General features: G+C 57.9%; 1 protein-coding gene and 1 non-coding gene across 2 annotated transcripts; one reads left to right on the top strand and one right to left on the bottom strand.

The window, feature by feature from the left end:
- The first annotated feature begins 5,633 nt into the window (after positions 1–5,633).
- LOC128827565 (U2 spliceosomal RNA) lies at positions 5,634–5,818 on the top strand. The gene has a single exon (XR_008442993.1). It is a non-coding gene; the product is annotated as a U2 spliceosomal RNA (small nuclear RNA).
- Positions 5,819–12,815: 6,997 nt separating this feature from the next.
- On the bottom strand, positions 12,816–21,871 carry LOC128826926 (uncharacterized). The gene is made up of 6 exons (XM_054010498.1): positions 21,522–21,871; positions 21,177–21,254; positions 16,660–16,805; positions 16,114–16,253; positions 13,485–13,599; positions 12,816–13,241 (listed from the first exon to the last, which is right to left on the bottom strand). Exons 1-5 carry the CDS (start codon positions 21,746–21,748, stop codon positions 13,561–13,563), a joined length of 630 nt encoding a protein of 209 aa, XP_053866473.1. The 5' UTR covers positions 21,749–21,871; the 3' UTR covers positions 12,816–13,241; positions 13,485–13,560.
- Between the last annotated feature and the right edge of the window lie 4,743 nt (positions 21,872–26,614).

Genomic DNA, 26,614 nt, shown 5'->3' with positions numbered 1-26,614 from the left:
GGAGCAGCCCGGGGAGCCCCGCGGCGCGCCTCCGCCGCCGCCGCTCGGGGACTCCTGCCCCGCTCCCCGGCTGCCGCTGCCGGAGCAGCTCGGGGAGCCCCGCGGCGCGCCTCCGCCGCCGCCGCCCGGGGACTCCTGCCCCGCTCCCCGGCTGCCGCTGCCGGAGCAGCTCGGGGAGCCCCGCGGCGCGCCTCCGCCGCCGCCGCCCGGGGACTCCTGCCCCGCTCCCCGGCTGCCGCTGCTTGAGCAGCCCGGGGAGTCCCGCGGCGCGCCTCTGCCGCCGCCGCTGGGGGACTCCTGCCCCGCTCTCCGGCTGCCGCTGCCTGGGCGGCCCGGGGAGCCCTGCGGCACACTCCCACCGCCGCCGCTCGGGGACTCCCGCCCCGCGCCCCGGCTGCCGCGGTCCGTGGAGCCCCGCGGCGTGCCGCGGCCGGGGCTGCCTGGGGACTCCTGTCCTGCTACCCGGCTGCCGCTGCCCGAGCGGCCCGGGGAGACCCGCGGCGCACCCCCGCCGCCGCCGCTCGGGGACTCCCGCCACGTGCCCCGGCTGCCGCCCAGAGACTCCTGCCCCGCTCCCCGGCTGCCGCTGCCTGGGCAGCCCGGGGAGCCCCGCGGAACCCCGCAGCCGCCGCTGGTCCCACCGCCAGGGGACTCCTGCTCCGCTCCCCAGCTGCAACTACTCGGGCAGCTCGGGGAGCCCCGCCACGTGGCCCAGTCACTGCTGCCTTGGCCACCGGGGATCTCCTGCTCCGCGCTGCTGCCGCCTATGCAGCCAGGGGATCCCCACCACCCGCCCCGGCCGCCGCTGTCTGAGCCCCCGGGGGTCTCCTGCCCCGCGCAGCTGCCGCCTATGCAGCCAGGGGATCCCCACCACCTGCCCCAGCCACCACCGCCCGAGCCGCAGGGGGCCTCCCACCCTGCGCCCCAGCCGCCACCGCTCGCAGTGACCGAGGAGCCCACTGATGCGCCCCGGCGGACAGGACCCCGACCCGCTGCCCGCCGACTGCCGCGGAACCTGGGAGACCTGCGCCCCCATCACCTGGCACTCCAGCTGCAGAGCGACTCCTCCGCTGTCCACCTGCTGCTCCAGCCACCGGGGGACCCCCCAACCACTCCCCTGCCACCCCAACCGCCGGGGACATACTCCACGCTCCTGCTGCTCCAGCCAACGGGAGACCCCCACACCGCCCCACAGCAGTCGCAACTGCTGAACACCCCACCCCACGTCCCCCGGCTGTCAAGGGAACTCTGCCACACGCCCCAGCCACCACGAGATGCCTCCCCGGTTCTCCTGCGGTACCCAGACACGCCCCCTGCTCCCCAGCTGCTCCAGCCGCCACGAGACGGCTCCCCTGTCCCCCGGCGGGCACCAGTCACACCCCCTGGCCCCCAGCAGTCCCCGCCCGACCCCCAGCGGGACACCCTTGCTGGAGAAACCTCTACTACCACTGAGACCCCCGCTCCGCAGGGGGGTGACGATGACACCATCTACCTCACATACCCCCTTGCCGCTGATGCGCTCACCTGCCCCATCTGCTCGCCGCCCCGGCGTTTCCGCCTCCTCGGAGGAGTCACCAGGCACTTGAAAAGGTGCCATGGCAAATCCACCACCTTCAGCTGCGCCCTCTGCAGCCTGCCCTTTGAAACTCAGAAGAGATGCAAGGCACACCAGGCCAGCTGCAAGAGAGCCCGTTCTGCGACAACTCTGGTCCCGGCCTCTCGCCCTCCTGTGCCCCGGCCCGCTGCTCCCGCGCCGCGTGGAAACGGGGCACCCCCGCCAACCGCCACCTTAAAACCCACTCCAACCCCCGAGCCGTTGGACCAGGGCCCCACCACCGAGACGGCACCTCCCACAGCAGGCAACGTTAACCGAGCCCCTGCCAGCTGGACACCTTTCACATCCACCCAGGTGGCCCGTAAGCTCTCTGAGCTGAGGCGTCTTAGTGCACTCCCGACGCCCAACCAGCGCAACCCCATCCCAAGAAGGGTCAGCGCCCCGCCACGCGTGGCCGCCCGAACCCCTGCCCCCCGCGGAACCGACGCCGGTCGCCAGGCCACCCTACGGGCGCCAACCGCAGGAAGAGCCAATGCGACCCCTCAACCTGCACCTCGAACCCCGCCTACCGAGGGAACGGGGTCCACCCCCCAGCCCACTCTGCAAACTACTGCTGCCAGAGGCCCCAGGCCGATCCCTGCTGCCAGAAGGTCGCACGCTTCCGCGACAACCCCCCAGACAGCAGCCGCACACGGAAGACCTGGCATCACCCCCGCCCCCCTTGACCCTGTCCAGATTCCGCCAACAACCAGTGGCGATCCTACCCCACCAGCGACTACGCCCCGGGACCCAACCGCGGAGTCCCCCGACCCACAAGTGGGACAACCCATCGACCACACGACAAACTCGCTGCCCACGCCGACCGAGGAGCCCGAGGACCGGCGGCCGGAGCCTAGGCCAGCCACGCCTTGGCAGGCCGCCTGGATCGAGGAGCTCCAAGCGGCAGCCTCCTTCGCGGAATTTGACCTGCTCGTTGACAGGCTCACCGGCGAGCTGTCCGCGGAGATTGCCTTCAAGAGGACACCGAACCAGGAGACCACCCGGCCTGCCCCGAGACGGCCCGCCCCACACCGTGACAACAACACCAGGGGAGCTGGAAGGAGGAACACCGGCCGCCGTTTCGACCCGGCAGCCGCGTCAAGGATCCAGAAGATGTACCGTACGAACCGCCTCAAGGCTGTGAGAGAGATCCTCGACGGGCCCCCGTCGTACTGCACGATCCCGCCCGAGCGCCTCTACAACTACTTCCTCGGAGTGTTCGGCGGCGTGCCCAGGAACGACGCGCAGCGCCCGGAGTGCCTCCGCCCCCTGCCCCGCATTCCCGACGCGGACGGCCTGGAGGCCGACTTCACCCCTAAAGAGGTGACGGCCAGGCTCTCCAGAACCAAGAATACTGCACCCGGAAAAGACAGCATCCCCTACAGCCTCCTCAAGAAGCGGGACCCCGGCTGCCTCCTGCTCTCCAACATCTTTAACTTGTGCAAGCGCTTCGGCCGATCCCCCACCTCCTGGAAGAAGGCCATGACCGTCCTGATTCCCAAGAAGGGCGAGCGGGACGACCCCAGCAACTGGAGACCCATCTCCCTCTGCTCCACCATGTACAAACTGTACGCCAGCTGCCTGGCAGCCAGGATCACGGAGTGGGCGACGACCGGGGGAGCCATCAGCGCTGCCCAGAAGGGCTTCATGCCGTCGGAGGGGTGCTACGAGCACAACTTCCTTCTCCAGACCGTCATCCAGACGACCAGGAGAACGCGGAGGCAGTGCTCGATAGCGTGGCTCGACCTGGCCAACGCCTTCGGGTCCATCCCCCACCATCACATCTTCGACACTCTACAGGAGTTTGGGATGCCAGAGACCTTCCTCCACCTGATCCGGGAGCTATATGAGGGCTGCAGCACCACCATCCGATCGGTAGAAGGGGAGACCGCAGAGATACCGATCCACAGCGGCGTGAAGCAGGGTTGCCCCCTCAGCCCCATCGTCTTTAACCTCACCATGGAGCCGCTCCTGCGGGCGATCTCTGACGGCGCCGACGGCTTCGACCTACACGGCGAGAGGGTGAGCATCTTGGCCTACGCGGATGACCTGGTCCTGATCGCGGACGACCCCGAGAGGCTCCAGGGCATGCTTGACACCATCGGGAGAGCCGCGGACTGGGCGGGACTCCGCTTCAATGCCAAGAAGTGTGCGTCCCTCCACGTCGACGGGAGCAAGAGGGACTCGGTACTGATGACGGAGTTCCTCATCCAGGGCGAGTCCGTCGTTCCCCTGGCGGAGGGGCAGGCGTACCAGCACCTCGGCACGCCGACAGGCTTCCGCGTCCGGCAGACCCCCGAGGACACCATCGGGGAGATCCTGCAAGACGCCGCCAAAATCGACACATCCCTGCTGGCGCCGTGGCAGAAGATCAACGCCCTCAACACCTTCCTGATCCCCCGCATCGCCTTCGTCCTGAGGGGATCCGCCGTGGCAAAGGTGCCCCTCAACAAGGCGGACAGCGCCATCCGGAAACTGGTCAAAAACTGGATGTCCCTGCCCCGGAGAGCCAGCAACGAACTCGTATACATCAAGCACAGGCACGGTGGTGCCGGCGTCCCCCGTATGGGAGACCTCTGCGACATCGCGGTCCTCACACACGCCTTCCGCCTCCTGACTTGCCCGGACGCCACGGTAAAGAACGTCGCAACGACCGCCCTGCACGCCGCCACCGAGAAACGAATCGGCAGACCTCCCTCCGACCGAGATGTGGCCACCTTCTTGAGCGGCTCCCTGGACGGCGACTTCGCCCGGGACAGGGGAGACTTCGCCTCGCTGTGGACCCGCGCCCGCAATGCCACGCGCCGGCTGGGAAAGCGCCTGGGCTGCCGCTGGGAATGGAACGAGGAACGGCAGGAGCTGGGAGTCCTGATACCGCGGATCGGAACGGAGGACAACATCGTCGTCACCCCGGGAGCCAGAGGCGTGCTGGAGAGATCCCTGAAGGCCGCCGTCCACGCGCTCTACGTGGACGCCCTGAAGAAAAAGCCGGACCAGGGTAAAGTCTTCGAAATAACCAGCAAGTGGGACTCCAGCAACCACTTCCTCCCCACAGGCAGCTTCACCCGGTTCGCCGACTGGCGGTTCATTCACCGCGCCCGGCTGAATTGCGTCCCTCTCAACGGTGCCATCCGCCACGGGAACCGGGACAAACGCTGCAGGAAGTGCGGGTACGTCAACGAAACCCTGCCCCACGTCCTGTGCTGCTGCAAGCCCCACGCCAGAGCCTGGCAGCTACGCCACAACGCCGTCCAGGACCGTCTAGTGAAGGCCATCAACCCGCGTCTGGGAGAGATCGCTGTCAACCGCACCGTCCCTGGCACCGACAGCCCGCTGCGCCCGGACATCGTCGTCACGGACGAGGTGGGGAAAAAGATCATCCTGGTCGACGTAGCGATTCCGTTCGAGAACAGGACCCCGGCCTTCCGCGAAGCCCGAGCCCGCAAGCTCGAAAAATACGCCCCCCTGGCTGACACCTTGCGGACCAAGGGCTACGAGGTGCACGTCGACGCTCTGCTCGTTGGGGCCCTGGGTGCCTGGGACCCGTGTAACGAACGCGTGCTGAGGTCCTGTGGGGTGGGCCGTCATTACGCGCGGCTCATGAGACGCCTCATGGTCTCGGACACTATCCGTTGGTCCCGGGACATTTACACCGAGCACATCACCGGCCACCGCCAATACCGAGAGTGAGCCGGGGAGACCTCGTGCACCCACACACCCCCCCTGCTGGACCCTATCCCCTGAGCCCTAAACCCACCAAACCTAGCTGAATCCCGCCACGTGAGGGTCACCCCTTCCCCATTACCCAGCCCGCTTGCTTATACCCATGACTGTCCCTGCCTCCCGTATGGGTGGTGGACCCTCACCGTTTATCGACTGTCTCCTGATCCCGCCCACCGGTTACCCACCCCTCATTGGGGACATTGCAGTGTGTATATACTATGTGTGCTGCCCAGCCCCAAAACACCAACATACCCCCTTACTCTGCATGTTACCCCCAATGACCAATGACTAACGCTTCAAATTTTCTGTATCGTTTATTTCTTTAAATATTCCCTAATAAAATTTAAATCTGTTCTTATCAGTTTAATATCTGATATGTTCTCGATGTGAGAACTTTATATTAAACGGATTTTTGGAACAGGGAGATGGAATAGGAGCTTGCTCCTTCCACTCCATGCATCAGCCTGGTATTGCAGTACTTCCAGGTGTGGTGCGCCTCCCTCCGGGGAGAACATGGTTGTTGAAAAAATAGAAAAAAATCTTTTGTGATCTATTGGTGCTCAAACTGTTTGACTGTTTTGTATGTTTTTTTTTTTGATGGGGGTTTACCTACTTGAGCAGCTGCTTTTTTCATTTCTATTCTACTCTTTCATAAAATTTTGAAAAGATTGGCTTTCTCATGTTATGGAAGTGGGGTCTTTGGGTCACTGTCTCTCAGTAGTGTTACCCCCCCCCCCCCCATAGGAGAGAACTGTTCCATTCTTTTCTCCTTGTGAAAATATTCCTGTTGTTATGCAGGGAGCAGGATGAGATCACATGGAGGAGAGAGGACTGTTCTAGGAGCTCCAGTATGGAACCAGTCCAGATCCAAGCAAAACAAGTGGTAAAACTCCCACTGACTTCAGTAATACAAGATCAAGCCCTTAGAAGAGGACTGAGAGTCCCAGGAAGGATGCAGGGGGTTGGACTAGATGACCTCTGATTTGCAGTCACAGTTCTCTCTTCTAAGGGCTTGATCTTGAGGACTGTGAGTCAGCACTGCAAATGTTGCCAGCAAAGGACTTCCCAAGAACGATGGCTTGCACGCAGGCAGGTTTCAGAGCAGCAGCCGTGATAGTCTGTATCCGCAAAAAGAACAGGAGTCCTTGTGGCACCTTAGAGACTAACAAATGTATTAGAGCATAAGCTTTCGTGGGCTACTGCCCATTTCTTAGTGTGCAAGCGCAGAGTTCCCGAGGTGACTGAGGGACATGGGGGGGGAGTGGTCGATGGGTGCAGCTGCTGCTGGGCGGTGTGGGAGTCGCTTGTTGGCTGGGGCAACAGGAGCGTGGGGGGGGTCCCTAGCTGCTGGGGCAGTAGTGGAGTGGTTGCGAGGTCTCCCGGCGGCTGAAGCGGCTGATGGACTGCGTAGGGATCGTTCGGCAGCTGGAGCGTCGAGTGGCGGGTGGGCGATTCTCTCGGACTCTGTGGCAGCTGGTAGGCGACGGGCCGGGGTCTCATCTGCTGGGGCGCATCAGGGAGCTCCACGGACGTTGTGTGCATTGGTGGCTGGAGCACAGGGTGGGAAGCCCCCGGCCGCTCGGGCGGTGGCGGCCGGGGCAGGTGGTGGGGGTCCCCTGGCTGCATAGGCTGCAGCGGCACGGTGCGTGCCACGTGGATCTCTGGGCTGCCTGGGGGACAGCGGCCAGGGCGCGGGGCAGGGGTCCCCCGGCGTCCCGGGTGGCGGCCAGGGCACGCCGCAGGGCTCCCCGGACTGCTCGGTCAGTGGCAGCCGGGGAGCGGGGCAGGGGTCCCAGAGTGACCCGGGCGGCAGCGGCTGCGGCACGCCACGGGTCCGCTCGGGCCAGAGCGGCCAAGGAGCAGGGCAGGGGTCTCTCAACGGCCCCGGCAGCGGCAGCCAAAGTGCGCCGCGGGGCTCTCCTAGCTGCCCGGGGGGCAGCGGCCAAGGCGCGGGGCAGGGGTCACCTGGAGTCCTGGGCAGTGGCAGCACACCGCAGGGCTCCCTGAGCACGCCACATGGCTCCCCGGACTGCTCGGGAAGCGGCAGCCGGGGAGCGGGGCAGGGGTCCCACGCCAGCCCGGGCAGGGACGGCGGCGGGCAGGGAGTGGGGCAGGGGTCCCCTGGTGGCCCCGGCAGCGCCGGCCAGGGCGCGCCACGTGGCTCCCTGGGCTGCCCAGGGAGCGGCGGTCCAGACGCGGGGCAGGGGTCCCATGGCGTCCCGGGCGGCGGCGGCTGGAGCTCGCCGCATGGCTCCCCGGACTGCTCAGGAAGCGGCAGCCGGGGAGCGGAGCTGAGGTCGCTCGACGTCCCAGGCGGCGGCGGCGGCTTGGACACGCCGCAGGGGTCCCCAGTCCGCACATGGGGCAGCGGCTGGGACGCAGGGCAGGGGTCCCCCGGCGGCATGGGTGGTGGGGGGGCTGTGGGAGAGTCTCCACGTGCGGGTAAGTCCTGGGGTTCTCTGGGGCACTTACCCGGCATCCGGAGCAGCAGCTGGGCGCCGGAGGGTTTCCCAGGCGGCTGGGATCCAAGGAAGCAGTCCCCTGGCGGGAGGAGCAGCAGCTGGGCAGTGGGGTTCTCTGGCGGCCGGTCCGTGATAGCCGCATGGTGTGGCGGGCACCCTGCAGCTGGCCATCTGCGAGGGGCTTCCCTGGCGGCAGAAGTACGGCAGGGCAGGCTCCAGGTGGTTGCAGCTGCTGGTCGGCCGGAGAGTCTACCGGCGGCAGGACCACGGCGGGGGGACCTCGCTGTGGCTGAGGAGCGGGGTGGATGTTCCTCCTCTCCCTGATGTCCCTGCAGGCTGGTCTCAGGATGCGGGAGCTTCCTGTGGTAGCATCTGGGGGGTCTTTCCCCCACTCCCTCTTTTCTTCTGCAGCTGGTGACTTGCTGTGGCTTGGAGACCCCTGGGGTCTTTCTCGGGAAGCACCCTGAGGACCACTCTCGGTAGAGTTGGCAGTGGCGGGGCCCGGTGGCATGCTGGAGTAGAGGCCAGCAGTTTGGGCTGAGTTTTAGGAGCAGTAGGATGCATTCCCACTGCTTGTGCTTAGTGTGGCAGATATAGTGCTATATAGATCAAGGTAGCGGCTTAATCGTATAGAATCGTATAGGAGGTACGCTAAGTGCTGCATTAGGGGGGCTGTGTTGGTGAGTATCTGAGTGTCTGCTGCTGGGACAGTTGGTCAGTTTGACCGTGTGCTTGATTGCTTGCTTGCTTGTTTGAAAAGTGTGAATTGGGAGTGCTTTGTTCCAGGTGGGCCTTGAGTGGGCCTGACTGGTATATAAGGGCAGTCAGCAGCGAACCAGCTGAGCGGCGAACAGCAGAGGTTAACAGCGGGAGTTTGCCTGGGAGTTTTTGCTTGGGGAGAGCTCACTGAGGCTTTCATCTGCAGATTTCTCCGAGTAGTTCCTGCAACAGTTGAGGAAGCTCTTAAGAGGACGGTGATATGGAAGGTGAGCGATCAGCTGTTGTAACCTGCACAGGTTGTGCCATGTTTGTCTTTCTTCCACGGGATAGAAGCGACTTTGTCTGTACAAAGTGCAAGCTGGTCTCCATATTGGAAGAGAAGGTTCGAGGGCTGGAGAAACGAGTGTCGACTCTGCGTTGCATAAGGGAAAATGAAGATTTCCTGGACAGACGTCAGGAGATGCTTCTACGGCCACAATGTTCTGAAGATTCAGAGCAGGCGCAGCAGGGACAGAAGGATTGTGAGGAGGTTTGGCAGCATGTGACCTCCAGAAGGAGAAAGAGGAGCGTCCATGCACCAGCAATGGAGATACAGGTGAGCAATCGTTTCCATGTTCTCTCTACAGGTACTAATGCGGAGAGTGGACTAGATGACCCATCTGAGGGAAGGGAGCAGAAGGAGACTCCACCGATTGGAAGGCAAAAGATGCACTGTCCTAGGGATGGGGGTTCCACGACCACCACTCCCAAGAGGAGGAGGAGGGTGGTGGTGGTCGGGGACTCCCTCCTCAGGGGGACTGAGTCATCTATCTGCCGCCCCGACCGGGAAAACCGAGAAGTCTGCTGCTTGCCAGGAGCTAAGATACACGATGTGACGGAGAGACTGCCGAGACTCATCAAGCCCTCGGATCGCTACCCCTTCCTGCTTCTCCACGTGGGCACCAATGATAGTTCCAAGAATGACCTTGAGCGGATCACTGCAGACTACGTGGCTCTGGGAAGAAGGATAAAGGAGTTTGAGGCACAAGTGGTGTTCTTGTCCATCCTCCCTGTGCAAGGAAAAGGCCGGGGTAGAGACCGTCGAATCGTGGAAGTCAACGAATGGCTACGCAGGTGGTGTCGGAGAGAAGGCTTTGGATTCTTCGACCATGGGATGGTGTTCCAAGAAGAAGGAGTACTAGGCAGAGACGGGCTCCACCTAACGAAGAGAGGGAAGAGCATCTTCGCCAGCAGGCTGGCTAACCTAGTGAGGAGGGCTTTAAACTAGGTTCACCGGGGGAAGGAGACCAAAGCCCTGAGGTAAGTGGGGAAATGGGATCCTGGGAGGAAGCACAAGCAGGAGAGCGCAAGAGGGGAGGACTCCTGTCTCATGCTGAGAAAGAGGGACGATCGATGAGTTATCTTAAGTGCCTATACACAAATGCAAGAAGCCTGGGAAACAAGCAGGGAGAACTGGAAGTCCTGGCACAGTCAGGGAACTATGATGCGATTGGAATAACAGAGACTTGGTGGGATGACTCACATGACTGGAGTACCACTCATGGATGGATATAAACTGTTCAGGAAGGACAGGCAGGGCAGAAAAGGTGGGGGAGTTGCATTGTATGTAAGAGAGGAGTATGACTGCTCAGAGCTCCGGTATGAAACTGCAGAAAAACCTGAGAGTCTCTGGATAAAGTTGAGAAGTGTGAGCAACAAGGGTGATGTCGTGGTTGGAGTCTGCTATAGACCACCAGACCAGGGGGATGAGGTGGACAAAGCTTTCTTCTGGCAACTAGCAGAAGTTGCTAGATCGCAGGCCCTGGTTCTCATGGGAGACTTTAATAACCCTGATATCTGCTGGGAGAGCAATACAGCGGTGCACAGGCAATCCAGGAAATTTTTGGAAAGTGTAGGGGACAATTTCCTGGTGCAAGTGCTGGAGGAACCAACTAGGGGCAGAGCTTTTCTTGACCTGCTACTCACAAACAGGGAAGAACTAGTAGGGGAAGCAAAAGTGGATGGGAACCTGGGAGGCAGTGACCATGAGAAGGTCGAGTTCAGGATCCTGACACAAGGAAGAAAGGAGAGCAGCAGAATACGGACCCTGGACTTCAGAAAAGCAGACTTTGACTCCCTCAGGGAACAGATGGGCAGGATCCCCTGGGAGAATAACATGAAGGGCAAAGGGGTCCAGGAGAGCTGGCTGTATTTTAAAGAATCCTTATTGAGGTTGCAGGAACAAACCATCCCGATGTGTAGAAAGAATAGTAAATATGGCAGGAGACCAGCTTGGCTAAACAGTGAAATCCTTGCTGATCTTAAACGCAAAAAAGAAGCTTACAAGAAGTGGAAGATTGGACAAATGACCAGGGAGGAGTATAAAAATATTGCTCAGGCGTGCAGGAGTGAAATCAGGAAGGCCAAATCACACTTGGAGTTGCAGTTAGCAAGAGATGTTAAGAGTAACAAGAAGGGTGTCTTCAGGTATGTTAGCAACAAGAAGAAAGTCAAGGAAAGTGTGGGCCCCTTACTGAATGAGGGAGGCAACCTAGTGACCGAGGATGTGGAAAAAGCTAATGTACTCAATGATTTTTTTGCCTCTGTCTTCACGCACAAGGTCAGCTCCCAGATTGCTGCACTGAGCAGTACAGCATGGGGAGAAGGTGACCAGCCCTCTGTGGAGAAAGAAGTGGTTCGGGACTATTTAGAAAAACTGGACGTGCACAAGTCCATGGGGCCGGATGCGCTGCATCCAAGGGTGCTAAAGAAGTTAGCGGATGTGATTGCACAGCCATTAGCCATTATTTTTGAAAACTCATGGCGATCGGGAGAGGTCCCAGATCACTGGAAAAAGGCTAATGTAGTGCCCATCTTTAAAAAAGGGAAGAAGGAGGATCCGGGGAACTACAGGCCAGTCAGCCTCACCTCAGTCCCTGGAAAAATCATGGAGCAGGTCCTCAAGGAATCAATTATGAAACATTTAGAGGAGAGGAAAGTGATCAGGAGCAGTCAGCATGGATTCACGAAGGGGAAGTCGTGCCTGACAAACCTAATTGCCTTCTATGATGAGATAACTGGCTCTGTGGATGAGGGGAAAGCAGTGGATGTGTTATTCCTTGACTTTAGCAAAGCTTTTGATACGGTCTCCCACAGTATTCTTGCCGCCAAGTTAAAGAAGTATGGGCTGGATGAATGTACTGTAAGGTGGATAGAAAGCTGGCTAGATCGTCGGGCTCAACTGGTAGCGATCAATGGCTCCATGTCTAGTTGGCAGCCAGTTTCAAGCGGAGTGCCCCAAGGGTCGGTCCTGGGGCCGGTTTTGTTTAATATCTTTATTAATGATCTGGAGGATGGTGTGGACTGCACTCTCAGCAAGTTTGCAGATGACACTAAACTAGGAGGCATGGTAGATACACTAGAGGGTAGGGATCGGATACAGAGGGACCTAGACAAATTAGAGGATTGGGCCGAAAAAAACCTGATGAGGTTCAACAAGGACAAGTGCAGAGTCCTGCACTTAGGACGGAAGAATCCCATGCACTGCTACAGACTAGGGACCGAATGGCTAGGTAGCAGTTCTGCAGAAAAGGACCTAGGGGTCACAGTGGACGAGAAGCTGGATATGAGTCAACAGTGTGCTCTTGTTGCCAAGAAGGCTAACGGCATTTTGGGCTGTATAAGTAGGGGCATTGCCAGCAGATCGAGGAACGTGATCGTTCCCCTTTATTCGACATTGGTGAGGCCTCATCTGGAATACTGTGTCCAGTTTTGGGCCCCACACTACAAGAAGGATGTGGAAGAATTGGAAAGAGTCCAGCGGAGGGCAACAAAAATGATTAGGGGTCTGGAGCACATGACTTATGAGGAGAGGCTGAGGGAACTGGGATTGTTTAGTCTCCAGAAGAGAATAATGAGGGGGGATTTGATAGCAGCCTTCAACTACCTGAAGGGGGGTTCCACAGAGGATGGAGCTCGGCTGTTCTCAGTGGTGGCAGATGACAGAACAAGGAGCAATGGTCTCAAGTTGCAGTGGGGGAGGTCCAGGTTGGATATCAGGAAAAACTATTTCACTAGGAGAGTGGTGAAACACTGGAATGCGTTACCTAGGGAGGTGATGGAGTCTCCTTCCTTGGAGGTTTTTAAGGCCTGGCTTGACAAAGCCCTGGCTGGGATGATTTAGCTGGGAATTGGTCCTGCTTTGAGCAGGGGGTTGGACTAGATGACCTCTTGAGGTCCCTTCCAACCCTGATATTCTATGATTCTATGAATAAATGAGGATTAAACTGATAAAAATCAAGATTTAAATTTTATTAGAGAATAATAACGCTCGATGCGTTGCCTGCACTGCTCCATCACCAGCTGGATCCGCGGCCCCAGGGCTCTGGCCTGCTCCCGGTCGTGGTCCCGCAGGGCCTGCACCAGGGCTGGGGGAAGAGACGTCAGTGAGGCCTGGAGGAGTTATGGCTTTGGGGGGCGGCGGGAGGGGTGTGCTGAGCTGCTGGGTGGATGCCATGGTCCTGCCGCCCCTCAGGCCGGCTCGTGCCCCTTGCAGACCCTGGGAAGGGTCCTCAGGCGGGGGGGGGGGCGTCCCCCTGTCCGTCTGGAGCCATGGAGGGGATCTCACTTTGTGCGTCGGTCCCTGGGGAGCCCTGGCGCTGCTGCAGGCTGGCCAGCGCCTGGCTCTTGTAGCCCAGCTGGGCACGCAGGGCCAGCAGCTCCTTCTTCAGCTCAGCCATGTGGGGCAGGAGGTGCTCCAGGGCCTGGGGCAGAGACAGACAGAGACGGGGGGTGAGGGGAGACAGGGCCTTCCCCCTCCCGCCCAAGATCACTCCCCATGGGGCTCTAGAGAGGTTTAATGCAGAATAAACTAGGGAGGTGCTCCTGCCCCACCCCCTCCTCCAGGGCCCCCCATCCCATCTCCCCCCAGAAGAGGGTCTCACTCCTGCCCTGTGCGGAGACCTCCCCACTCCCTGCCCCATTGCTCCACCAAGTGTGCGTCTCACCTTGTAGAGAGGGAAGCCAGAAGCCTGGCACACAGTGAGGAAGGCCCGGTGCTGGGCGAGCGCCGTCCGGCCCAGCCTATGGATGGAGAGCTCGTGGGCCGGGACCTGCTGGGACCTGGAGGCGGGGGACGACTGGGTCAGGGCAGCCAAGGATCAGCCCCTGAACCCCCCACTCTCCGGCACCCCCCCATCCTCACCAGGCACCCCAGCCCACCTCCCCCCCTGCTCCCTGGGAAGGGCTGCGGGCCCCCGTCGTCACAGCCGCCTGCCAGGGTAGTACAGCATTGGTACTGTAGAACCAATGTGAATGAAATTGTTTTTAAGTTATCCACTGTACCATTGTAACTTCTGTTACTACATTGTAACTTTCATTACACTTGCCATTTTGCTACATTGTAACTTCTGTGCCATATTGTAATTCAAACCCCATTTTAAAACGCTTACTCCATTTTGTAAGGGCTTGCTGCAACCTTCATTTTTGCAGACCCTGCTGTAATTTTATTAGTCTAGTTAAGATGTGTGAATGAGGGATGTATGGGTGATAGAATCAACCTCCAGCACCAGCCCGTCCTGATGAGATAAAGTTCAAATACCAAAGGCTGAAGAACTAGACAACAGCCCTAACTCAAGCAAGAAGCCTCCACCTTAAAAAGAAACAACAGAAGGAAGATCAAAGCCAGGTCCCAGGCTGACAGTCACGCCTGCAATTGACGGGTGATCAAGTCAAACCCAGAGGCGGCGTGACACAGCGAGACCTAGAGACTTTGAATCCAAAAACTCCTATAAAAAAGGAAGGGTGAAATGAGAGACTTTGGGTAACGTTCTGCTATCAACATCAAGGAGCATCGGTGCGCGCCCGACAGAGACCCGGCTCCCCCTCGTGCTCAGCTCTCCTGGCCAGTTAGCTGTCACGAGCTACGATCCCAAGCTGAGAACTCAAACTACACTCAGGACTGGTAACTATCCAGCAGCTGCAGAACATTTTGGGGTGTGTGTGTGTGTGTGTGTGTGTGTGTGACTGTATGTGTATAAGCATTGAGGTATTTGTTAATAGTTACAGATTAATAATAAATGTGGCATCTTTGCCTTGACCCCTAAAACGATCCTGTATAAGTTTGTGGGACAACATTATTGGTGGAGAATGCGAAAGGGGGAGCAAGCATAGAATCCACAGTTATTATAAAACTGGTGTGCACACCGCCAGCTTTAGCAAGCCTGGCACTAGAGGAAAAAGAGCGTAAACTTTCAGTTAACTAACCAAACTCTGAAGGATATAGGAGTTTAGGTTTAAATTGTGTTCATGACTGAGCTAAAGAGGAGAACTTAGTGTTTCTCACTCTGATCCGGGGAAGGATTAACCAAACTCTGAAGGATATAGGAGTTTAGGTTTAAATTGTGTTATAGAGGTACATACACCCTCAGCCGTAGCAAGACTGAGCTAAAGAGGAGAACTTAGTGTTTCTCACTCTGATCCGAGGAAGGATCTAATCCGGGGAAGGATTTGTATAATTGATGTATGAACCCTCAGTGGTAGCAGACAGAGTAATACAGAGGGAGACTTGGTGTCTCTTCCTCTGGCCCAGAAAGGGTTAAGTTGTTCCTTCAGGAGTTAAAAAGGGAAAATTGCTATTTGTAAGTCACTCCTTTAGGAATTGGAGGTTATAGTGTTCTGATATTTATCAGCTTGGTTTCCTGTGTTGTACTTGGCTATGGCACACTTGTTAGGGAAAATGTTTGGGAAGACACAGTCTAAAGACATCTTTAGAGAAAAACAGGGAACGCTGTCTTTTGTCCAAGAGCCCACACCCTTTAAACAAGTACTACAGAGGTTTGGACACAGCCCGTGGACGGAAGGGGGACTGGGAGATGTGTGTACTATTTCAGATTTGGAGGATAGGCTGGCAAGGTATATAATCCTGTACAAGCCTACTCCAACTAAAAGGGATTCAGCAGCAATCTGGCTTTTGTGGGACGCATGCAGGGATTTATACTCCCGCTTGGCATCCTGCCAGGAGGAGAATGCCTCCCTGCATGAAAAACTCACTCATATGGAAAAAGAGGCAGAAAGATGGAAAGTGGTAGCGACAGGGGTGCAAAGCCAGTTAGACCCTCTCCGGGAGGCAATCAGGGAGGGCAAACAAAGAGAAAAGAAGTTAGAGGAACAGGTCGGGGAAAAGGAAAAAATAGAAAAAGAAAATCAAATATTGCAAGGCATGGTCAAGAGGTTAACCATAGAACAAAGTAAAGCTCTCCCCGCTAATCACAGCCGATGCGAGTCCCTTATCCAGCACCTTAAACAAAGGCTGGGATTCGCAAACCGCCAGATGGCAGCGGTAAGGGCAGGAGAGTGGGACTTTGATCCCCAGAGTGACGTCCCTGACTGGGAAGATGCCCCGAGGGAATCTAGCGAGGTGTGGGAAAGAGAGCTACGGAGCAGCAATCCTGAGCCCCTAGGCCAGCCAGGTACCCTGTGGATCCCCCTCCAAGAATCCCCCACCCATGGGCCCCTTCCCAGCCAACCCCGCCCATATCCTAGTGTGTGCCCTATTGTCCCCCTACCCCCAGGCAGATCCCATGTCCAGAGGCTGCCCTGCTCTAACCCCCAGATTCCCCCCCTCCACGTACTCACCACCAGGTGGCGGAAGTCCAAGATGCGCTGCCGCTTGCTCTGCAAGTCCTGCAGCTCGGCGTGGCGGGCACTTGCCTCCCGCTCCAGCTCCCGGCAGCCCCGCCAGCCGCACAGCCCGCAGCTCCAGCTCCAGCACTGCCCTGGGGGCCGGGCGGGATAGGCCGGCTCAGCGGGCGGATGGGGACCAGCAGGGGGCGCACTCTGTAGGTCTGGGGCGGGGGGGACCACATGGGCAGGGAATCTTCCCAGCAGGGGGCACTCTCCCGGGGGTGGGTGGTCACAGACTGTGCAGGAGGGACCCTGGGTGGTGGGGATGTCTCCCCGGCAGGGGGTGCCCACCACAGGCCCCAACAGCACAGGGGGACCCCACGGAACAGGGTAGTCTCCCCAACAGGGAGCGCTCTCCAGGGGGCCCTCACAGCGCAGGGGGACCCCTGGAGCGGGAAGTCTCCCCAGCAGGGGACGGTCTCCCAGGAGTGGGTGGTCACCAACTGTGCAGGGGTGAGCCCAGAAGGCAGGGTGTCTCCCAGGGGCTGGGGCAGCTACCTGGCGAGGATGGCACGCTCCGAGCCGTCCGCCAGCAGCCGGTGCATCTCCTGCAGGAGGGAGGCCAGCTGGGCCGTGCCGCGCTGCTCCCGGGCCTGTAGGGGGAGCTGTTGCACCCACAGCTCCTCACACCTGCTCCAGCCTTCCTGCAGCCAGGGGGAGGGAGCAGGTAAGGAGGGGCCAGGGGACACTGCCCCCTCCCCCACTATATCCCAGCTGGAGATATGGCCCTGAGGTCCCCCTGCAGTCCCTGTGACCCCCCAGCACTGAGATACACTCCCCTCCCCCGCTATATCCCAACCCCCGGAACCTCCAGCCCCCAGATGTGCCCCCCCTCCCCCTGCACTATATCCTACTGTCACGGAGTATTGGGGGACTCAGGGCCCTGCACCCCCGGCTTCCTGCGATTCACCATGACTCTCAGCCAGCCAGTAAAGCAGAAGGTTTATTTGGATGACAGGAATACAGTCCAAGACAGGTCTTGCAGGCACAGACAACAGGGACCCCCTCAGTTAGGTCCATCTTGGGGTCCCCGGGCATCCAAGCCCAGCCCCCCCTGGGAGGTCAGAGCCATCTATCCCCCCCAGCCCTCTCTCCCTGCCTGCTTCCAGCCCTCCGCTTTCAGCGACCCCTCCCACAGCCTTTGTTCAGTTTCCCGGGCTAAGGAGTCGCCTCCCCTTCAACCCCTTCCTGGGTTCTCATGTTACACACTCAGGTATGCGCCCTCGGGCGCCCTCGGGCAGATCCCATCCTGCAATGCAGACTATCCCAGAACACTCCCCTGTCAGCATTCACAGACCACCGTGAGAACAGGCCCAGTTCGTCACATCTCTCCCCCCTTCGAGACCGAACTGAGCAGGGTCACTTTAGCCAGTGACCCGGGGAAGTTCGAACCTACCCCCGTTCCCATGGATGCCCCCGCATCCCTCCAGTTCCTTGGTGGGAATTACACCAGGCCCCTTCAGTTTCACGCCCCCCCTTAGGTCGGGGTGCTTGATGGCACTCGCAGTTCGCATGTGGGAAGGTTTATGCGGCCTGTGCCCTTTTCCCACCCCCATACCTCTGGGGTTCCAACTGGGCTGTGGTCTTCTCCCAGCGCTCCAGTCTGGAGGTCTGTGCTTTGGGCTCTCTTGGTTTAGAGCCGCCCTTTTAACCTTGGCCACCCTCTGGAAAGGATCCTTTATGCTGGACAAGGGTCCTAAAGCTGTTTTCCCCTTGTCCCAGGCCTTCCTCCCCCTCTGACAGGGGTCACAGGATCCGCAGTACTGTCGGACAGTAACAAAGACCCCAGGCCAGTAAAAGCTCCGTAGCAGCCTCTGCTGGGTACGCCAGGTTCCCTGGTGCCCTGAGAGGGGAATATCATGGGCCCGGCACAGCAGCTGGCGGCGATACTTCTGGGGTACCACCAGCTGCCTCCTGATCCCCCCTGACTCCATTTCCCCTGGGGGAGCCCATTCTCGGTACAGGAACCCCTTCTCCCACAGGAACCTTTTCCGGCCACCTCGTCCCATGGTCTGTACCGCATTGAGGTCGGCTAGGTCCCTTATCTTCCGCAAGGAGGGGTCTCTCTGTAACTCGGCCTGGAACTCAGCAGCTGGGACAGGGATGGCCACCTGCTCTTCCTCGCCCGCTGGGCCTGAAGCTGCAGCCTCCCTGAGCCGTGTCCCTGGGCGTTCCCTCCCCACCAGGTTAGGGTCCTGCGCCTCAGGCAAGGCACCCCCCCCAAGGCCAGGGCGCAGTGCCCCTCGCCGGCTCTGACTGCGGGTCACAACCAGTGCCTTTTGGGGGTTGCTTGGCCAGTTCTCCAGGTCCCCCCCCATCAATACCTCAGTGGGCAAATACGGGTGTACCCCCACATCCTTGGGGCCCTCCTTGGCCCCCCACTTCAGGTGTACCCTTGCCACGGGTACTTTGACTGGTGTTCCGCCCACCCCCGTCAGGGTCAGGTAGGTGTTGGGCACCACCTGATCTGGGGCCACCACCTCGGGCCGGGCCAGCGTCACCTCTGCGCCCGTATCCCAGTATCCACTGACCTTCCTCCCATCCACCTCCAGGGGAACAAGGTACTCTCTCCGGAGGGACAGCCCCGCGCCTACCATATAAACCAAAAACCCTGAGTCTGGAGCATCCAGCCCCCTAGAGGAGCTGGCCTGGAGCTCTCCTCCCTCCTTAGCAGGTGGTACTCTGCCAGCCCCTCTTCCCTGGGAATGCTGCCTTTCGCCGGGCTGGGTCTCTACCCAGTTAACCCTCTGTGGGTTCGGTCTGCTCAGTCTGTCCCTGAGCCTAGGGCACTGGGCCCGTATGTGGCCCTTTTGGCCACAGTGGTAGCAGCCCATGTCCCATGGGTCCCCTTGAGTAGGTCGGATGGTCCTGATGCCGGATGCTCCCCTCTGATGGGTTTTTTCTGTATTTTCCCATGGGGAGGTCCCATGGTGACTCTCTCTCTGCGTTGTGGTGGGACTGTTCCTTTGGGACTCCTCCCTTTTATCTCCTGACCGGCTCTTTACAAACTCATCAGCCAGCTGCCCGGCGTGTCGCGGGTTCTCTGGCTTTCTGTCCACCAACCACAGCCTCAGGTCGGATGGGCACCGGTCATACAGTTGCTCCAGTACCAGCAGTTTAATCAGGTCCTCCTTCGTCTGGGCCCCACCAGCCCACTTGCTGGCGTATCTCTCCATGCGGGCGGCTAGTTGCAGATATGAGATCTCAGGGGTTTTATCCTGACTCCGGAACCTTTCCCGGTACATCTCAGGAGTCAGCCCAAACTCTCGTAGCAGGGCCCTTTTGAATAGTTCGTAGTCCCCTTTCTCTGCCTCTCCCAGTTGGCGGTACAATGCCACGGATTTGGGGTCCAGTAAGGGGGTAAGGACCCGGAGTCTGTCCGCGGGGTCCACACGGTGCAGCTCGCAGGCCGTCTCAAAGGCCTCCAGGAAGTCATCCATGTCCTCCCCCTCCTTGTATGGGGCCATGATGCACTTATCAAAGCTCCGTGCAGTCCTGGGTCCCCCCTCACTCACCGCAGCCGGGGGTTCGCTGCCCTTCAATCTCGCCAGTTCCAGGTCATGCTGACGCTGTCTCTCATTCTCCTCCCGTTCATGCTGTCTCTGTCTCTCTTCACGCTGATGCTGTCTCTCTTTCTCCTCCCGTTCATGCTGACGCTGTCTCTCTTTCTCCTCCCGTTCACGCTGATGCTGTCTCTCTTTCTCCTCCCGTTCATGCTGTCTCTGTTGTTCACGATCCTCCAGCTCTCTCAGTTTTAGCTCTTTCTCCCATTCCAGCCAATTCCGCTCCCCGGATGCCGAACGTCGCCGGGAGGATCCTCTGCTGGCCGGGGATCCTCACGGCGCCCTCGGTATTTGCTGGGCTCCTCCCCACCCTTCCCCTAGGCATAGGAAGGAGGGGTCTCGGGAAGCCCTCAGCAGCCGGCTGACCACTCCCAGCTGGGACAGACACTGGTGCCTGCGCTGCATTTGCCAGGCTGCTTCCCTGAGACACAGGGATCAGTTCATTCGCGCGATCTTCCGCCTCCAGCTGGGCAATGAGCTGTTCTTTGGTGAGCCTCCCAATGCGCAGCCGCCTCTGCTTGCACAGCTCCACCAGGTCGCTCTTAAGCCGCTTGGCATACATCTTCCTGCTGCCCACTCACCGGCCTGTGTGCTCACAGCTCCCCACAGTTCCCAGGGGGACCCCTAGTGTGCCAGCCCTTCTCGAGGTCACCGCCTCTCTGCCAGGGTCGAGCTGCAGACTCCTCCGCCCCTGGGACCACTCGCTGCGATCCCCTCGGGGGACCCTGTTACTGCAAAAGTCCTTCTCGCTGGTCACACACTCCCAGGGGTAATAACCGTCTCTCTCTCACTCTTCAGCACGCCTGGTCCCCGTCAATCCCCCTTCGTTTTACTGCTCCCCAGTCACTTACTGCAGGAAGCGCCGAGGAAGCGCCGTCCACGGGGTGCAGTAGATCCCACCGCTGCCACCAGTTGTCACGGAGTATTGGGGGACTCAGGGCCCTGCACCCCCGGCTTCCTGCGATTCACCATGACTCTCAGCCAGCCAGTAAAGCAGAAGGTTTATTTGGATGACAGGAATACAGTCCAAGACAGGTCTTGCAGGCACAGACAACAGGGACCCCCTCAGTTAGGTCCATCTTGGGGTCCCCGGGCATCCAAGCCCAGCCCCCCCTGGGAGGTCAGAGCCATCTATCCCCCCCAGCCCTCTCTCCCTGCCTGCTTCCAGCCCTCCGCTTTCAGCGACCCCTCCCACAGCCTTTGTTCAGTTTCCCGGGCTAAGGAGTCGCCTCCCCTTCAACCCCTTCCTGGGTTCTCATGTTACACACTCAGGTATGCGCCCTCGGGCGCCCTCGGGCAGATCCCATCCTGCAATGCAGACTATCCCAGAACACTCCCCTGTCAGCATTCACAGACCACCGTGAGAACAGGCCCAGTTCGTCACACCTACCCGTTGGGACTGCCCAGCCCCCAGATGCAGCCCTGCCTGCCCCTCCCCATGTGCCCACTCACCTGTATGAGGCCCCGGACCGAAGGCAGGGCTGCTGGCGGCCCCGCCAGGTCTCCAGGCGGGCGCTCTCGTAGCGGAACCTGCAGGCCAGAGTGCAGAGGTACAGGCCCCCGCACTGGTGCCATGGGTCACTGCAGCACCGCTGGGGTGACAACCCCCCAGAGCCCTGACTCTGCCCCCTGCAGTACAAACGGCCACCACCAGGGGCCAAAGCCCCACAGCAGCCCCTCTCCCAAGCTCTGACTCTGCCACCCTACCCACCCCCCAGTACAAGCCACCACCACTGGGGGACGACGGCTCCGTACAGCACCATGCACCCACACTGCCACCCCCTTAGTGGTACCCACTTGAGCGCCTCTACGTCGCGGGGAATGTCAATGCGGCTGGTGAGCTCTTGCATCTGCAGGGTGTTCTCCAGGGCCAGGTGCTCCAGGGCTTCCAGGACGTGGTTGGGAGGGTGGGAACCCACGATGTCCTGCGTGGGCCACAGCGGGGCAGAGACACTGTACCCTCCATCAGGGCTGGCTCCAATACCCCAGTGCGGTGCTGTAGATAAATCTCTGATAATTTTCATATGACTTTACATTGTGCCTCTTCATATAACCTTGTGGTGGGTCTACCCACGTGTGACCTCTGTTTTCATGGAACTTTGTATCAAAGCCTCATTTAGAAACTTTGCATTACCCTTGGTATAATATTATAGCCCCTAAGAATAGAATAAGATAGAAGAAAAAATTATTTTTGCTAGCAGTAGAACAAGAGCTCTCCCCCCCCCCCCCCCACTCTTAATCAATTGCCCTGTTGAATGAATAAGGTGTGGATGAGCAAGGCATGGAAGGCAGCACCTCCAGACAGCCTCAACTGTTGGAGAGGGGCTGGGAGCCAGACCCAAGGACAATAAAACGTGTCAAGTGGGCTCATTAAAGACAAGCAGACATACCGAGGGCCTCGGGGGTTAGAAGCAAGCACCTTCTTTTGGAAACACCCTCTTTGCAGCATTGGGACAACACTCAAAAGAAAGCAGCACAAAGGACCAATGGACACAGACACAGAGTTTGAATCTGGTCTAGATTTGCATAAGAGGAAAGCTGCTATAAAAGTGAGGTGTCTTGCAGAGGACCCCGGGTCTCGTCTTGTCAACATGGGAGCATCGATCCGGATCGGCAGAAGCCCGGCTCCACCCCCTCCCCCATCTAACTCACCTGGCCAGTGAAGTTAACGGGAGCAACTAATTGGTAACAACAAGACGAAGTGTGTTTGTGTGTGTGTGTGTGTGTGTGTGTGTGAGTGTAAGTGTAATATATTATATGCATATAATACAGTGTTAATGAATACATGTATTACTAATAAATGTGGTGTTCTGCCTTATTCCCCCTGAAAAGATCCTGTACTAGACGGAGCAAACCCAAGCAGAGGGGCAAGAGACAATTGGTTTGACTCCCCAAATGGCTGCTGCAATCTGGTGTCCCCGCCACAGCCTCGATGTCCTTTTTAATTTAAAAGTATCTTCCCCCCTCTGGGGGAAAATAGTGGGATCTTAATAAACCAGCTGGCTCCGCCCAAATGACAGACTCGGGTGCAAAGCTTTCTCAGCGGAGATTGCAAAGAGGGAAATGGATCCAGGCTCAGCCTGCCCTTATCCCAGCAGACGGGCGGCTCCGCCAGGTTCATCTCCCAGGTAAAGGGAGGGAGGGAAAACCATTAACTCTTTCCTTTCTCTACCACGCAAAAATCCCCGCCTGCTGGCGGCTCCTTTATTCTTTGCTACTGATACTCTACCTGCCCAGTTATTCCAGACACCTGGGATTGCCAACATGCCTAGGGTTACCATATTTCAGCAAGCAAAAAAGAGGACGGGAGGAGCCCCGCCCTAGCCCCGCCCCTGCCCCTCCCACTTCCCGCCCCCCCAGAACCCCCAACCCTCCCCCCGTTCCTTGTCCCCTGACTGCCCCCTCCTGGGACCCCTGCCCCTAACTGCCCCCCAGGACTCCACTCCCTATCTAAGCCTCCTTGCCTCTTGTCCCCTGACTGCCCCAACCCTTATCCACACCCCCACCCCCAGACAGACCCCTGGGACTCCCACGCCCCATCCAACCACTCCCCACCCCCTGACAGCCCCCCCCAGAACTCCCAACCCATCTAAACCTCTCTGCTCCCTGTCCCCTGACTGCTCCGATCCCTCTCCACACTCCTGCCCCCTGACAGCCCCCCCCAGAACTCCCAACCCATCTAAACCCCTCTGCTCCCTGTCCCATGACTGCTCCGATCCCTCTCCCCACTCCTGCCCCCTGACAGCCCCCCCCAGAACTCCCAACCCATCTAAACCTCTCTGCTCCCTGTCCCCTGACTGCTCCGATCCCTCTCCCCACTCCTGCCCCCTGACAGCCCCCCCCCCCAGAACTCCCAGCTCCCCACCCCCCTGCTCCTTGTCCCCTGACTGCCCCTTCCTGGGACCCCTGCTCCTAACTGCCCTCCAGAACCCCACCCCTAAGCCTCCCTGTTCCTTGTCCCCTAACTGCCCCCTCCTAAGACCCCCCCCAACTGCCCCCCAGGACCCTACCCCCTACCTGTACCCTGACTGCCCAAAACTTTCTCCACCCCCCCCAAAAGCCCCCCCCCGTTTCTTGACTGCCCCCTCCAGAACCTTCCTGCCCCCGGTCCCCCTTACCCTGCTGCTCAGAACAGGGTGTTGGGCTCTGTGCGAGCCGAGCCGGACACGTGGCTGCGCTCCCCTGCACAACAAAACCCGGTCCCTGGCCCTGCACAGTGCTGCCGGACCGGGTTGCAGGAGAGGCCAACTCAGAATGCAGGGCGGCTCCGGCTCCTCTACAGCTGCTTAGGAGTCCAGCCCGGGATTTTTCTGCAGCCCTCCCAGCCGCTCGCTCTGCCGGGGGAGGGGGAAATCCCGGACATTGTGAGTGCTTTACAAATTCCCCCCGGACGCTATTTTTAGCGCGAAAAGGAGGACATGTCCGGGTAAATCCGGACGAATGGTAACCCTAAACATGCCATTTATTTCACACTGCCCCGCCCTGTTTCACAGGGTCACCGAGTTGTCCCCTAGTTACGCTTTTTCTCGCCTGTTTTGTCTCTTACGTATTAACCTGGTTGGCATGAGATCCTTTCACAGCCAACCGGGGAGAGACAGACCCAATACTTGAGAGTGATTGGCACCATTTTAAAATGCAGCTGGCTTCAAAGGGTCAGACGAGCCAGGTCCTTTCCCTGCTGCTCAGATTAAACTGCTCCCCCTGCGTCTTCTTAACAAACTTTCCTTTACCTCCTGTGCACTTACAAACAAACCTCGGGGAAGCAATTGGGGGGAAAGTGCTATCACACCAATTTGTTAAAATATTGTGACGTGTAATGCTACACTCAGAGCTTGCAGGGAAAAACAATCCGAGGCCTCTGGTTCGCTGCAGGAAACAAACATTCTTAGCCAGGGACTCAGTACTGCACCACTCCTGGCTTTGGCTGCAAAACGCTTCTCACGCCTGGTCCCTCCGCGCTGGTAGCGGAGTAATTGCGCCCTCTACTGGCTCACAGATGACCAGGAGAGAATTATAAAAAGGGAGAGGCAGGCTGTGGAGAATGTGTGAATCGCGCCTTTGGGTGCAGATTTGATGATAAGCGCGGAGGCTCCTTATTACTGCTGTGTCTCTTTGTAGCTCCAGCCCACAATGGTGGGGAGGGACGGAGGAGTGGAGGCTTCTCAAAACAGGATGGGGATCTACTCTGAGTCAGATACCTTTTGATCTTTACCTAGTGTTTGATACTTTTTTCCCACTGAATCTTCACACATTCAGGTATCATCAACCACCACTATTTTTCTCTCCTTAAAACGAGCTCCTACTATTCATTCAGTTAATTCATAGCCAATATACAAACACCTGTGTCAAGTATCAGAGGGGTAGCCGTGTTAGTCTGAATCTGTAAAAAGCAACAGAGGGTCCTGTGGCACCTTTGAGACTAACAGAAGTATTGGGAACATAAGCTTTCGTGGGTAAGAACCTCACTTCTTCAGATGCAAAGGTGCCACAGGACCCTCAAACACCTGTGTGTACACATGATCCTATACCTGTCCTCAGAGAATCACCTTGGTCCCAAGAGAAACTTTGGACAACATTCTGTTAGAGACACATAGATGGGACTGATGTATGGAGAAAGATTAAAACCGCTAGATATGTGCAGCTTGACTAAACCACCACCAAGAGTAGTAAATCTTTGTCATCATCACTATGTATCACTATTAGTGCAATAGCAAGGGTGAAATCATGGCCCCATTGAAGTCAATGGACGTTTTGCCCTATAGACTTCAATGGGCCCAGGATTTCACGCCAAGAAGGGGAAATAATCATTGATGGTGATAGAAGAGGTTTAGGTAACTAGGATGAAAAGTGAAAAAAGAAAACCAGCTGAATGTCAGGAAAGCCTCAGGATCTAATAGATTAGGGAATAGCCTGCCAAAGGAAGTGGTGGAATCTCCATTGTCCTTGACTCTCTAGAGTTGGCAAAGGGCTTCAGAATATGGTGTGAGGAACTAGAGTCAGTTCCTGCAGTGAGCAGATGATAAACTGATTTAAGAGCATCTCTGCACAGTTTTAAGAGTGTCTTAAATCATCTTAGTTTAAATCAGTTTGTACTCAATTTAGACCTTGTCTACACTAAAAAGTTGTACTGCTTTAACTCTACCAGGAGAGTTAAACAGTACCATTCGCCTAGTGGAAATGCAGTTATATCAGTATAAAGGTGCCTTGTTCTGCTCTAGTTTTTGCTGTATCTGAAGAGGAGCTTTTCAATAAGATTTGAAGGGTGGACCAGCCCTTAAGATAAATCAGTTTGAGTGTCTTAAATCAATGGAATTGTCCACAGGGGGTAGGGTTGATGGATTTGAAACAAGTTAGGCTTGAGCTACAATCAGTAGGGATGTAATTTCTTACTAATGTAGGCAAACCACTACACCCCCTAGTGTGGACGTAGTTATAATGGTATAATTAAAGTGGTACAACTTTTGTGTTCAGCCAAGGCTTTACAGGCACAAGCTAAGTTGTTATAATCAGTTTTAAATTGATAAGTGTGTCTACATTGGACTGAATTTGTGCAAACCAATCAGATTAAAACCCCTTTGGTTAAAACAAGGTAAATTCTGTGCGCAGACCAGCTTTTACACACATTAATCTCCATCTACATCAGCATGGCAACACTGGGCGAGCCCTCATGTGGATGGGTCTTTTGCTGCCAGACATTTTAAGAGCCATGTCATCTACCTCTGCTCAGAATAAGCCTGAAATATATAGTGTCTTAAAACTCAAAAACAACAAAACCTCCTCCCAAACAACAGAAATACAAAATGCCCCATCTATACTAGAGCTCCCAGTGGAGTAGAACCAGTGTTGGCAACTTTGGTAAATGTATAGAAAGAGTTGAGAGTCATAATTCT

The sequence above is a fragment of the Malaclemys terrapin genome, chromosome 21 (genome assembly GCF_027887155.1).
Source record: "Malaclemys terrapin pileata isolate rMalTer1 chromosome 21, rMalTer1.hap1, whole genome shotgun sequence".
NCBI classification, from domain to species: domain Eukaryota; kingdom Metazoa; phylum Chordata; order Testudines; family Emydidae; genus Malaclemys; species Malaclemys terrapin.
The sequence above is the reverse complement of the archived record's forward strand: the minus strand, read 5'-3'. Positions and strand labels throughout refer to the sequence as shown.